This window comes from Sciurus vulgaris (assembly GCF_902686455.1).
Source record: "Sciurus vulgaris genome assembly, chromosome: 17".
Lineage (NCBI taxonomy): Eukaryota > Metazoa > Chordata > Mammalia > Rodentia > Sciuridae > Sciurus > Sciurus vulgaris.
This window is the reverse complement of record NC_136478.1, coordinates 28,662,167-28,677,077: the sequence shown is the minus strand read 5'-3', so window position 1 is coordinate 28,677,077 and position 14,911 is coordinate 28,662,167. Positions and strand designations below refer to the sequence as shown.

The following is a 14,911-nucleotide window of genomic DNA, read 5'->3' as shown; positions in this document are numbered from 1 at the left end:
AGAGATTGGGCTGACACTCGGCTTAGCTGAGAGGGGAAGGAAGGTTTCTTTGGACCCTGCACCTTCTGTAGCTTCTGGGTCCACACGGTCTCTTTGCCAACACTACCAAGACATCCTCCATCCCTGGGTTCTGTCCCTACACACATCCCAGGTGTGATCCCTCCCCATTCCATTTCAAATTCTGCCCTACTTCTTGGGCAGGGACAAGACATAAGAAAATCTCAGAAGAAGCCCTGCCCTCTCTTGGCTAACAAGCCCCCTCAATGTGTAGATCCTGCCCTGGAGCCAAACAAACTCCCATCCTCGCCTCTTCTCACTGTCATTTATACCCACCCTGCTTCCCGACAGAAGTGAGCTGGGTCCTGAGGTTAAAACGATCAGGAAGGGAAAGAGAACTCCATCAAACCAGAGGAGGAGGAAGGTCACTATCACAGATCCAGCTGGAGGTGCTGCTGGCCCAGGACAGAGAGCTGAGCTCAGCTTCCTGGAGGCCAGGGAGGGTCTGGGCCTGGGCTCCCCACCATCTGAGGCCAGGCAGTGAGCAGAGTCAGCCCTGAATCCAGATCTTGTAACTAAAGGTGCCGATGACGGAGTCGGCTCCAAGAGGTCCCAGCAGCAGCCTCAGCAGCCTGGGGAGGGCAGGAGCCAGGAGCACTTACAAGAACAGAGACGCTTTCTCCTCCTGCTGACTCTCCAAAGATGGTCACAGAGCCCGGGTTCCCTCCAAAGTTGGCGATGTTGTCCTGGACCCAGCGCAGAGCAGCCACCTGGTCCAGGTGGCCCCAGTTCCCTGGGCAGTGCTCATCCCCAGTGCTGCGAGAGAGCAGGGTGAGGTGGGGACAGAGGTGTCATGGCAGGGCTACAGGACCAGAGGTGAGCTGGGGGCTCTGCATCCATGACACAGGGGTCTCCACCTGCCTCTCATCCCTGCTGCATTGTTCTGCATGGAGTCTACATTCATTCTCCAGCAACGATGAACTGAGTGAGCACCTACTATGTGCCCTACACTGGCCTAAGAGTGAGCACATACCTGGGAACAAAGCAGGCAAAGTCTGACCCCACTCAGCTCACACTCCAGACCTCAGACAGATGAAATGAGAGTGTAATGTTCGCCAGTGAAGGTGATGTGAGGTAAGGACAGAGCAGGGGTGGGGCAGTGGGGTGACATTTCAGGTCTCAGGACCAGGGAAGGCCTCTGTGGGGCGTTGGTGTTGGTTGAGACCAACATGAAATGAGCACAGGTCTTCTAATGTCCAGAGAAGGGAATTCTGGGGAGGAGAAGCAGCAGGTGCAAAGGCCCCAGGGCCAAGGGAATGGAAGTGTGAGGGTAGCTGGTGTGAGAGGCAGCTTACAGGGCACGTGGGGCCTTGGAGGGGACTTCTGTGTCCCATCCTGTGTAACCTGGGAGCCCTCAGCAGAGGCAGGGTGACCTCAACCTGTGCCTCCCGTGATCTCTCTGGCCACCGTGGAACAGCCACCATGTTCGGTCACAGGTTTGTGAATACGATCATAACCGTGATCCAGGCCAGAGACATGGGCAGCGACGTGGGAGTGGTGAGAAGCAGCCGGATTCTGAGCACATGGGGCAGGAGCCATGGGGATCAGCTGGCCCACGAACAGGGGTGAGAACAGAGGAGGCTCCGGGCTGCCCGGCCCTTCATCCTGAGCGCCCAGGAGGACGGAGCTGCCAGCAGGGGCACAGGGGCCTCGTGGGGAAGGGGAGAGCCTGAGCTGGGGAGGGCGTGGTGTCGAGGGCGCGTCTGTCCCTGTGCAGGGGAGGTGTCAAGGGTGTGGTGTCAAGGGCGCGTCTGTCCCTGTGCAGGGGAGGTGCCCTGTGCACACCAGGCGAGGGGGAGGAGGCAGCTAAAGAAAGATGCCATGGGTGTGGACATGACAGAGCTGGGTCTAGTTTGGATGTGGTTTGCCTCAGGGCTCATGTGTGACAGCCTCCGTCCCTCGTGTGGCAGTATTAGGAGGTGTCTGAGGCTTTAAAAGATGCAGCCTAGTGGAGAGTGACCAGCTCACTGAGGTGCAGTCCTTGGAAGGACTAACATAGAGCTACAGACCCCTGCTCAGTTCTGGAGAGAGGGAGCTGTGGAAAAAAGATTGTGATATCTCCTCTCCTTTCCCACCACATGACCTCTTCTGTACCCTGTGGATTCCCTTTCCGTTTCCCCCCCATGTAGAGCCCAAGGACCCACACCAGAGGCCCATCTACTGAGACCACCAACCTTGAATTGGGCTGAATAAATTTATGTTCTTTATATTTATCCAGCCTCATGTACTTTATTATATCAATAGAAAACAAATCAATGCAGGGGCCCCTGTGCAGAGAGGAGAGTCCAGCATCTTACCTGAAGAACCCCCAGATGCCCAGGCGGTACTGGATGGTCACCACCACCACATTCTCATGGGCAGAGAGGGCCAGTCCATCATAGGTGGATGCCCCGCCCACCACCAGTCCACCTCCGTGGATCCACACCATCACCTGGGGAAAAAAACAGTGCAGCCATACATGTGATAGGAAACAGAATTGGGAAGGACTCCAGAGGGTGTCTGATTCGGTCACCTACATCTTGGCTGTGACTTGTGGAGGCCATTATTCAAATTCTTGCAGAACCCAGCAAGGTTGCAAAATGGACCACTGCTCCACCCAGCGCACCTGCCTTTTCTCCAGACCTATGTGCCCTGTCCCTCCTGAGGTGCTGAAAACTGAAATGTCAACAGCATGGGGCAAGGATGCTGTATCCTCCCCGACACCCCGCAGTCCTGTTGCTTCACATGACCGTGGGCAGCACTTGCATTTCAGCATCATCTTGGATAACATTTTGTGAGGAATTAAACTTCTGCATGGGTCATCCTTGGCTTCTAGGAGAACAGTCAAACATCATGTACCTAAAATGCCCAATTTTGTTCCCAGAACCCTGCCAAGTCCAGGGGACGATGAGAGCTGGCCTGGGCCAGACGCCTAGATAAGCGCTGTCTTGAAGGGCACTGGCTTGTTCTCACACACGCCAGCGGGTTCGTGTCATCTGTGGAGAGCTGCTTTCTTGCAGGCACGCCAAGTTCCTCGGGATGCTGGTCATACAATGGTACAACGTAAGCTCAACTAACTTGCTCTGAACCTTAACCTGCAGAGCCCCCTCCCTGTGGTGACTAAGGAAGAACAGAGTGCTTGTCCAGCTGGCCATCACTGAACAAAAGGTCACCATGAACTCAGATGCTCCTTTCTAGAGAAGCAGAGTAAGCACCAGTCCAGTCCATGGCCACTGGAATTTCTAGAAAAGTATATACCCAACAGGACCTTCCCAGGAAGTGTTTTTTCAGGAAACCTTATATCTTACCTCCCTTCTCTGGGGGTCTCCTTTGATCTCAGCAACCTATCCCACTGGCCTGGCCCGACTTGGGCTGTGGGTAGTGAACTTCTCAAGGCAGGAATGGTCATTGTGGAAATCCCATGCAGCCCCAATGGTACACCTTCCTGATGTGACTCCCTGTGCCTCTTCTGCAACCTCAAAGGCACCCCAACCTCCTAATCCCACCTCACATCCACCTCCTCCAGGAAGCCTTTGACCATGCCACTAACATTACCTGAGGATCCACCATGGGCCAGGGACTATGATGAGACTTAAAGAAGAGAGTGGATAGTACAGTTCTTAATTCATGGTTCCTGACTTTAAAGAGCTCACCTGACAGGGAAGAAATGAGAGTGGACACAGTGATGTTGTCATAATACTGCTAACAAGAAGCAAGTGCGCATAATGGCAAGTGGGCAAGAGAAACTGTCCTAAGTCCTAAAAATAACTTATCCATGCAGAATGTGTTAATGCTGTGCTATTTGACAGGAAAGCTGGGTCACTTCACCTGCCTGAGACTCTGCAGCTGATAAGTGCAAGTGCTACTTGAACCAGACCACCTGTTCCCAGAGGCCACATGCTGAGCTGTTAGGGCAGGAGGAAGGTCTCGCTGCAGCTCTGAGCCGTGTTCCAGGAGGCTCGCCCTGCACACTCAGCCAGCCCTGAGGTGCAGCCTGACCATCAGCATCAGATACTCTCACGGGATTCTTGCCACTAGAGGAAGCAGAGGCTGAGGGAAGTTGAAAACTTGCCCAAGACACTCAACCAGGCCAAGGCAGACCCAGGATCTAAGCCCAGACCCTGGTGTTCTAGAACCTGTGTCCTCAACTGGAGGGTCTCCTGCCTCCAGGGGCTGGACTGAGTCAAGTTCATCCATGAGTGAAGGCTGAGCCCAAGGACTGGCTGGCAGTGACATCGTGGAGAAGCTATAGTGCTCCTGTGCAGAGCAGATGGCAAGACCCTGGAAGGCAGGGGCTGTGTGGGAATGGTTCCATGCCCCTACTTTCCCTGACCCCAAGTCTAACCGAGTCCATATAGAAGAATGAATGAATGAACGAACGAGGGAATCACTGTCCCCACCTTCTTGTGACTTACAAAGCTCCTGTAAGACCAACTTTCATCCCCAAGTTCCAACCTCCTCCACCACTCCTGGGAACCATGCTGGGGGGTTCCTGGGGGCCTGGCTGGGTGCTGATGCCCCTCCTTTTTCTGTCCCAGGTGTGGCTTCTTTTCCAGCAGGTCCTCTCTGCCTGCCAGCCTGCACCTGGCAGCCTGCCCCATTTCTGGCCCTCCCTTTGCTGGGGAAATGCTGACTCATGGGCATTGGACAATCAGGAAGGGAATGAGCTACAGGGGCCTTCCAGATGTTTGGCCAAAGGCAAGGAATGGGCTTCCGAGACGGTCCCAGGCTCTGCTGCCCATGCCCCTCTCAGGGGACAGGGAAGTGGTCACAGGGGTTTTGCTGTGAAAAGGTGACCCATGTGCTGCACTTCCCAGTCTGTGCTCAGGCACATTGGTTTAAAGATGAGGAGCCCAAGCTCCGGTCCTGCCACCCTTCTGTGTGGCCTCCCTCCCCCATCCGGGCGTCACTTTCTCTACCTGAAGAGGAGGGCTGGGTTGTTTGAGTTTTCTCCAAGGTCCTGAAGCTCTGACTTATTTGAAATGGTCTTATCTGCCCTGAGGTTCAGAGTCTTAATCTAGTGACGAAGAGTAGCCATTCTTGTCTTTCTGTGAGTGTGAGAGAACATGGAGATGTGCATTCCTGATGTGCGGCACTCTCCCCCAGACGCTGAGGTCGCCAGGGGAAACCAAGGTGAAGACAACTTGTCTTTCCTGTAGTGAAGGAAGCTCGGGACCCCTGACTCATCACGGCCTGGGGTGCCCCTCACCCCAGGCCTTCATCCCTGTCCTGCCCGCACTAGTGGCTCCCCAGTGCTGGGGCTCAGAAGTCCTGGCGAGGGGCCACACTTACCGGCAGCCTGCTTCTCCCTCTCAGGTCTGCAGGAGTGTAAATATTCAGGTAAAGGCAGTCTTCAGAGAAGGTGAGCGGAATGTTCTCCTTTCTGTTGGTAAAGAGCTCGGAGAGCACCTGCCCCGCCACTGCATCTTGGGAGCACCTGGGAGGGGAGAAAGGAGGGCTCAGAGATTCAGTGAGGTGGAGGCAGGAAGTGCACCTGGGCACTGGGGTTTAAGCCTCTCAGTGGAGCTGCTGTCACTGCACCTGAGGCACTGGAGTGGGTGAGAGGCTCACTGGCGGTTTGGTGGGACTCATGGGACCCCCTTGAGTCTCCTGAGATGGTGCAGAGTGAGGGGGGCCTGGCATTTCTCCTCTTCCTGGATCCTGTAGGACGTTGCGGTTGCCTGCTTCAGCCACTGATGTGCTCTGTGACCTTGGGTGAATTGCTATCCTGCTCTGTGTCCCTACCTGCTCAGAGTAAATGAGGGGAACGCTTTCTCTAAGGATCCTGCAACCCTGGACTTCTAAGGTTCTGTCATCAACCTATCCCAAGCAAACATCCTGTTAAGAGATCTCTAGAATCCAACATTGAATGAAGTTGGTGACATTTGCTGAATTCTCCCAGTTGCCAAGCACTGACTGAAGTTCTTCCGACCTAAAGTTCTTCTGATCTACCAACTCCTTGAAGCCTCAGATCAGCTTTGGACATGGATTCTATCATTACATTTGACAGAAGAGAAATTTGAGTCACAGGGAGGTTACACAACCTGCCTGAGGTCAGGTAGCCAACAACATCCACTCTACATAGGACTTATATTTCCAAGTACGTTCTAAGCAACATCTCCCAATCTCAAAGGATCAGAAGGCAAGTGTTTCTACCCCCTGTGAGAAGAGGTAACTGAGCCACTCAGGAGGACACAGCTGTCAACTGGCAGAAGCGGAACCAGCAAAAGTAACTTTCAGATTTCCATCCTCAGGAATATTTTCCTAGATCTCCAAAAGCAATGGACATAGGATTTGCAAAGATTGAAATTCAAATGTCAAAGGAGAGAAATCACTAATATCTAGATAAATGTAAAATAAAGACCAACATTATATTTATCATTGTTATTACATGTTATTATTTTGTTTACCCAAGAGCCAAAAGGCATTCTTTTATAAACCCAGGCATTTGGCCAGGGTCTCCTGAATGAAGGTTTCCATATGTCAGTGTAAGGTGTGTACACAGTTGGAATATCTTGCAGTTGGGGGGGGGGGATTACCAAAATGTGCAGATGCTTTGACTCAGAAATGTCACTTCTTGGGACTTTTCCTAAAATATCCATGAATGCATGTGATGATTTAGTTACAACATGTTCATTGTGGTGGTATTTATAATGTCAAGAACATTGAAAACAACTTGATGAATCCAAATCAAATGTTAATTTAATCAATTACATTTCAATACCCAATTTTATGCAGCTATTTAACGTCAGGCTGAGATACTTAAGGGCGCAAAGTGATCTTCATGATTCATGAGCAAGGTGGTGATTCCCACTGTGTGTACGTAGGATCCGTTTCCAAGGGAGGAAGGATACATCCGGTGACAGACTGGAAACACGACCAACCGTGTTGGGAGCAATTCTCCCTGGCTGGTGAAATTATACGTGAATTTCCTGCTTCTGCCCTTGCTTCTCTAAGTTCTTCTCTAACTTATCTGGAATGTGTATGTAGCACCCTTACAACCAGGAAGTAAAAACAGTGCATATTATTTTGTAAAGAAAGATAAGGGAAGAAGGTGCCTGGAAGAGGGAAACTGGACACCCTCGGAAATATTTGGCTGAGGGTCTAAGTGCTCTGGGGGTGTCTGGGAGGCCATTGGAAACCTTGGAACTTCTGTGCCCAGGTAGCCAGAGTGACTGGGCAGACCAACCACTGCTCTGTCATGACTAGGTCTCTAGATCAACCTAGGAGTTGAGAAGGTGTCAGGTCAGTGCTGCCTGCAAGCACCTCTGCCCACCCCATGTCCCCACCAAACCAAGAAGAAATAGACTTCAGATCTCCCTCACTGGCTCAATAATTCCTTTTACAAAGCACTAATCACATTCTAACATAGCACATGATATATTTTTTACTTTGCACATTGTTTATTAGCTGTCTCTCCTTTCTGGAATGAAAGCTTCACCAAGACAGGGATCTTCCGTCCACAAATGGATTCTAAGAACTGAGAACAGGGTGACACAGAATACTCAAGAACCACGTGCTGGATGAAGGGCTCTTGACATCCCCGAGAGGTCTGGGCTGTCTCAGGACTCTGCAGTGTTCCCGAGCATTCCAGAAGAAGGCAGAGCCAAGCAGAGGACGGCTCCACCCCTTTCTGCAGCACTGAGAGACCACCCCCCGAGACAGGCCACCCACTTACATAGGAGGGTAGGAGGTGGTGTTCTTCACGGAGCTCCAGGGCTCTGCAGGCTGTGGTGGAGCAAACCTCAGGGATCCCAGAGGGGGCTTGGCAAAAGGGACCCCCAGGAAAACGGCCACAGGCTGGGCAGATCCCTCCAGGCTGATGTACTTCCCCAGGACTTTGCCATACACGGTGTCCACCACGGGTGGCGAGGAAGGGTGTCCTGCTGGACATGGGTGCAAATGAGGACATTAGAGGGGAAAGGCTAGTCCTGGGCTCCAGGTGGGTTTTGCCACATTCTAGGCATGTGACATTGAAAAAGTCATCTATACCCTCTAGGCCTTAGGATAAGGAAAATATCCAGCCCAACTAAAAGGGTTTAGTGAAGAACTGAGGATTCAAGTACAAATGTGTCCAGACAAAAGTCAATGAAAAAAGGAGGGCTTCTGGGAATGAACAAGGCCTTTGTTTCCCTCATAGAAGCTTCTAGAGGCATGGAGCCACTAGGCTCCTGGTGCAGAGCTGCATGCTGGTTGAAGAGATGACCATGAGGGGGCCCTGTTCTCAGGAGGGCTGACCTTCTGGGGAGAAGGAGCCCCAGACATACTTGATTTGATGCTGGGAAGAAGGAGGCATGTTCTGGTGAGGGAACCAGCGAGGGGCTGCAGGAGGGAGAAGAGGGAGCAAGGCCTTCTGATCACAGGGAGCTGGGACTTGCAGAGTGTAGGGGAGAATGAGGGAGATGGAAGGGGGGCTAAACAGGAATAAAAGAGAGTGCAGAGTCCAGATAATCAGAGACAGGGAGACACAGGGCCTGGCTGGGAACTGGTGATGGGCTGTGGAGACAGGGGGAGTCCAGGTGGAGGGGAGCTAACACTCTGGAATGAGCAGGGGCTGGTCAGGAAGGGCCTCAAGTGCCAGGCTAAGGCATCGGGTTTCACTTAGTAGACAAATAAACATTAGAAATACTTTTGAAATGAAGGACACAAGAACTTCTAGAATATTCTATGAGTTCTAAGATGGGCCATTTGTAAAGAGAGAAAGACTAGGTATCAGGTTGTCTTGTCCATTCCCTCCTTTCTTGTACAGGAGATAAGTGTTCCTCATCTCTCTGCAGCCTCCTCACCTGACCTGGTTCCACCTGCTGTGGGACCAGAGGGAGCTAAGCTGTGGCAGGTGAATTTCAGACACTCGACCATGGCCACCCCTGGAGTCCTCTCCTGTCTGGCCTCAATGACCTCAGGTTCTCAGAGCACCCATCACGGGACACGGTTACTACCCTCCTGTCCTCCACAATACTCCTCTTTGCATACAGATGTGTCAACATTCCCCTCAAATGTGTGGCCAGAAAAGAAGAAGAATCCAGACTTGTTCTAACAGAAGAAAAATTAATGGAAGTCTTTTATGGGAAATCCACTTACAATAGCATCAATAGCCAGTTTCATACTGTAATTTTTGTTGTACACATAACACCAGGATGAGCGTTCTGGAGGCATGGATGTACAATCTACAACGTCTTAACTTAGGATTTTTAAAAATGTTAAGATTATGGGTTTTCTTATATATCAAGATGAATAACTAAGAGCACTGGGAAACTTGATGGAAATCAGGATACGAAACCACGTGAATGTCTCATGTTGTAAAGAGCAAAGCCTACACTTTTTCCTTTTCACATGTAACTAATTATTACCAATGACACCGAGATGTCCTTCTAGGGAAGCTTATTCGGTGAGGTGTCTATGGATACAGACAGTGCAGGTTGCTTTTTTCTTGGCGCACAGCCAGATTTCTAGACTGAAGATAGATTCCTTTTTTATATTTAGGAGGAGAAAAACTATAAAGAAATATGGAGACACATATGAGGACTTTTGATGGAGGACTTGGTAGCTGCCAAGACCAGATTATGGGGGCCATGGAGGGAGAAGACTGAAGAGCAGGCATGTGAACCTGGCTCGGTGTTAGGCAGGGTCCCTGGGGAAGTCAGTGAGATACCCTGGCAAGAGGCCACAGGACCAGGCACCTCCAGACTGGAAGGAGGTTGGTGAGGGGGCAGGGGGTCGTCCCCCTGAAGGTGAGGGTGCACACCATGGATGCGTGTGACTCACTGCAGGGGCCAGGGTGACAGGAGGGCAGGAGCTGAGAAGGAAGCACAGAGGCAGCTTCAGCTGAGATTGGGAGCACCCTCCAGAGAGGTGGCAGGAGGAGGGCGGAGCCTCGGGAGCCCAGGGAGGAGGGGGAGGGGCTGGGTGGGTGCTTCAGTGAGGTGAAGGAGGGTGAAGGCTGAGCAGAAATCTCTGGACTTGGTCTGTGTTAGCTCAGTGACCACATTCAACCCAGATGAAGTGGGTAGAAGCCAGATTGTCCAGGATGGAAATATGGGCAGACGGGGTGGGAGGCATAAACAAGTAGTAACACCAGCAGGCACCTCTTATGTCATATGGAATATGCACATACTGGTACTGTGTACCAGATGTGCATTTCAGCTGCTTCACATCATTCCTTAAAGAAGTGTCACCAGGTGTTACAATGCCCACTGAACAGATGAGCAAACAGGATTTAGAAGGCCTATATTAACTTCCTAGATGGAAAGGGGGTGGCATTTGCTGGGGTAACCAACATAATAGCTAAACTATGAAACCAACCTAGGTACTGTACCTTCAACAGATGAATGGATAAAGAAAATGTGGTGTGCATATGCAATGGAATATTACTCATCTTTAAAGAAGAATGAAATTGTGGCATTTGTTGGTAAATGGATGGAGTTGGAGAATATCATGCTAAGTGAAATAAGCCAATCCCCCCAAAACAAAGGCTGAGTGTTTTCTCTGACATGTGGATGCTAATTCCCAATGGGGAGTAGACTAGGGAAGAATAGAGTTACTTTAGATTAGGTAGAGAGGAGAGAAGGGAGAGGAAGGGGTATGGGGATCTGAAGGACAGTAGAGTGAAACAGACATTATTACCTCATGTACACGTATGACTGCATGACCATGTGACCCTACAACGTGTACAGTCAGCAAAATGAGAAATCATACTCCATTTACGTATGATTTATCAAAATGCATAAATGTATTTTACTGTCATGTATAACTAATTAGAACAAATAAAAATTCAAATAAAAAATAAAATGTATACGAAAAAAAGAAATGTTCCACTCCAACTTTGGATCTTTTCCTCCTCTGCCGAACACTCATTTCCTAGTCCTGCTAAATGTCACACAGCCAGAGAGAAGAGAATACACAGACGGGCCTCAGTTGCCAAGGCACTGATATCCAGAGCTCTGGTTCTGGATGTCAGAGCCAGAAAAAGGCCAGCACAAGATTTTCCAGGTGAACTTGGGAGAGTACATTTCTCTGAAACTCAGTTTCTCTGTCCATAAAATGACTCAGACGTATGCTGGGGTCCATTGCTGAACCACTGTGTCAGCCATGCATGTTTTCGGTATCTAATGCTTTGATTTGTGAGACCTTGATGGTCCTTGTGGAACTACTGCTCTCGGGGTCCCCACCCCAGTCACCTCCTTTATCATGGTCTCACACCCTGGGCCAGTATCCTCCTGCTCAAATCACCCAGAACCAGGAAACAGACAGATAGAACAATCCCTTTGCCCCAAAGTCCACTAAAATAATTCCCACCAGCCAACCCGTACCAGCTTCCTCTGTCTCTTCCTTCCAGACAAAACCACAGCTTTATACACAGTGGCCCACTCTCCCTCCACCTCCTGACTGAACTCAGTGGGTCCTTTGTGTCTCCTCCCATCCCAGTGGTGTGCCCAACCTCCTGGGAACTGTGAGTGATGAACTATCTTTCCAAAGGTCAAAGGCTTCCGGTCTGATATTACCATATGTCAAATTTCCTAATAACACGCTCCATTTTAAATCAACCCTTTTATCCTTTTTCTGCTTTCTCTAGGCCAGACACCGTTCTAAGTGCTCAGAAAGCACCACCCACTTCATCCCCACTGCAGCCTGATAAGGTGGGTCCTGTTTCATGCCTATTTTAGAGACAGGGTAACCCAGGCACAGCTAAGTTAAGTATCTGGCTCAAGGATGCCCAGCTTGGAAGTGCTGGGATTCACTTAGTCGGGTTCCTGAGTTGATGCTTTTAATATTCTGCTAAGCCACTCTCCATGGGCCAGACCTGCACTCATAATCGAGGGGAAAACCTGTGCTCTCTTAATTCCTCGTGTGTGAAGTTTCGAGTTTATCTTATTGCCCTCCTGACCCTGATGCATGCAGCAGGTGGGTCAGGGTGTTTATCCTCCCCTGAGTCTTGTTGTGGCCAAGGCTGGCTGGGCTGCGCTACTCCAAGTCTATTTTCAAGTCCAGGTCCAAGTCCAAGACTAGAGGGAGAGCAAGGCTGTGGAACTGAAGCCGCATGCCTTGGACCTTTATGTATCTCCACCCAGGACAAGGATTTCCAAAAGTGCCCCCTGGTATTCATAATTCAGAGGAACTCACCCCACGCCGTGCAAGCAGAGAGAGCGGCCAAGACCAGAGCACAGAGCCACATCTTGGAAGGACAGCAGCTCTGAGGCCAGTGCAGTCTCTGTGCTGCTTGGAGGCAATAAACTGAAACCACCCCAAGCTCAGGACCTGCCCCTGAATCCAGCCCGCCCAGGCCAGTTGCATAACCTAAAATGACAGAAAAGCTCTCCCTCCCTCTGCCATCCCTTGGGACCTCTAAGTCACGCCTTCCCAGAGCTACCCTCTTGTTTCTGAACAGTCCGTACCAAACTCTCAGATTACAGATGGCCACAGACTCGTCCAACAACTTCTTACATAAGACCTTCTCCCTGGTAGAACTCTAACCTCCGTGCACTTTGAGCTTCCCAAAGGAGGCTCCAGCAAACTGCACCCTGAAGCAAGGCAAACTTTAGGTCTGGGGACCTCAGAACAAGCTGGGACACTTTAGAGCAACGCCCAGCTCCAGAGCGGCTCAGCTGGGAGATCGGGACACCATCTCCTCGCCTCCCTGGGCTGCTGTCTCCTAGCTCCAGGCTCAGACATTTGGAAGGGATCTTACACTTCATCCAGTCCTCTTCTGGTGTCTAAATTAGCTTTGCAGTGTTTCTGCATGGTGATCCAGGCGTCCATCACCCACAACCGTGGTCAGGAAACTCACTACCATTCGGTGCAGCAACTTTTGGGTAAAATATTCTTCCAGGAAATTAACTCCATATACCTCAAATCCTTGGCTCTCATCCTGCAGCCATTCATTTTATCCATTCCTTCTTCAAACATTAACCCACCTACCTGGTAAGTACAGGTAAGTACAGAAAGTAGGAAAGCAAAACCTTCAGGCTCCACCCTCTGCTCTGTGAGAAACTTTAGCCTTTGCAGGTCATGGCTGCTTTCCCCGATTACAGAAGTTACAGAGGAAAAGGACGACATATAAAATACTGGTTTCTGTCTGTCTGAAATCTACCTGATCTCTTCACCAGCCGCTCCAGTGCCTGAGTGGAGAGCAGCTCGTTATCCCTGTTACAGTGCTGCCCCCTGCTGGACATCGGTAAATGACACAGGTGAAGATTAGTCTGGTTTGTCCCTAAAGTTTTTTGCTGATTTAATTTAATGAATCCGATCAAAGATTAGGGGCAGGAAAGACACTCTCTGAAAAATCTTAAATTGTTTACAATGAAAGTAATGATAAAATGTTTGAGGTTATTACATTAATGGAAAAGCAGAGCCGACTTTGAACTGTGACACGTACTTGCATTACTGATGCGTCTGAAGTGACGTGGCTCTTTAGTGCAGTGAATTTATAGATAGAACATTAAAAAAGTAATTTAAAAAGGACCTGGATTTATTTATTTTTAAAACTTATTTATTTTGATTCATTGTACACAAATGGGGTTACAACTGTTGTTTCTCCAGTTGTACACAAAGCAGAGTCCCACCATTTGTATAATCATACATGTATATAGGGCAAAACGATGTCTGTCTCATTCTGCTATTTTTCCTCCCCCCCACCCCTTCCCCACCCCTATTTTTCCTCCATACAATCCATCCTTCCTCCATTCTTGCCTCCCTCCCATCCTCCCCCCATATGTATCATCATCTGTTTATCAGAGAGATCATTTGACCTTTGGTTTTTTGGGATTGGCTTATCTCACTTAGTGTGTTACTCTCCAACTCCATCCATTTACCTGCAAATGCCATAATTTTCTTCTTCTTTATGACTGAGTAATATTCCATTGTATATATATATACTACAGTTTCTTTATCCACTCATCTATTGAAGGACATCAAGGTTGATTCCACAATCTGGCTATTGTGAATTGAGCAGCTATGAACATTGATGTGGCTGTATCTCTGTAGTATGCTGATTTTAAGTCCTTTCGGTATAAACCAAGGAGTGCGATAACTGAGTCAAATGGTGGTTCCATTCCAAGTTTTCTAAGGAATCTCCACACTGCTTTCCAGAGTGGCTGCAACCAGCAATGTGTGAGTGTACCTTTTTCCCCACATCCTCGCCAACACCTGTTGTTGCTTGTATTCTTGATAATCGCCATTCTAATTGGGGTGAGATGGAATCTTAGGGTAGTTTTGATTTGCATTTCTCTTATTAATAAAGATGGTGAACATTTTTTCATATGTTTGTTGATTGCTTGTAGATCTTCTTCTGTGACGCATCTGTTCATATCCTCAGCCCATTTGTTGACTGGGTTATTGGTATTCTTGGTGTAAAGTTTTCTGAGTTCTTTGTAGATTCTGGAAATTAGTACTCTATCTGAAGTACTAAGATTTTATCCTACTCTGTAGGCTCTCTCTTCACGTTATTGATTGTTTCCTTTGCTGAAAGTTTTTTAGTTTGAATCTATCCCAATTATTGATGCCTGCTTTTATTTATTGTGCCTTGGGGGAAATGTTAAGGAAGTCTGGTCCTAAGTCGACATGATAATTTGGACCTACTTTGTCTTCTATTAGGTGCAGGGTCTCTGGTCTAATTCTGAGGTCCTTGATCCATTTTGAGTTGAGTTTTGTACAGGGTGAGAGATAGGGGTTTAGTTTCATTTTGCTGCATATAGATCTCCAGTTTTCCCAGCACCATTTGTTGAAGAGGCTATCTTTTCTCCATTGTATGTTTTTAGCAACTTTGTCTAGTATGAGAAAACTGTATTTATGTGGGTTTGTCTCTGTGTCCTCTATTCTGTACCATTGATCTATCTGTCTATTTTGGTGACAATATCATGCCATTTTTGTTACTATTGCT

At 49.2% G+C, this 14,911-nt stretch overlaps 1 protein-coding gene across 3 annotated transcripts in view; it reads right to left on the bottom strand.

Annotated features, from left to right (window-relative positions):
- LOC306649067 (liver carboxylesterase 1-like) overlaps window positions 1-12,321 on the bottom strand; it is a 162,535-nt gene extending 150,214 nt beyond the window's left edge. Inside the window, exons 1-5 of one of the 3 annotated variants that reach the window (XM_079119702.1) lie at window positions 12,157-12,307; window positions 7,715-7,919; window positions 5,329-5,473; window positions 2,355-2,488; window positions 660-813 (exon numbers count right to left, since the gene is read on the bottom strand). In XM_079119702.1, coding sequence (XP_078975828.1) covers window positions 660-813; window positions 2,355-2,488; window positions 5,329-5,473; window positions 7,715-7,919; window positions 12,157-12,208 — 690 coding nt within the window. In that variant the 5' untranslated portion in view covers window positions 12,209-12,307. Of the gene's footprint in view, window positions 1-659; window positions 814-2,354; window positions 2,489-5,328; window positions 5,474-7,714; window positions 7,923-12,156 lie in introns of all 3 variants that reach the window. The other 2 variants (XM_079119701.1, XM_079119704.1) reach the window with 2 other exon arrangements.
- Window positions 12,322-14,911: the final 2,590 nt, after the last annotated feature.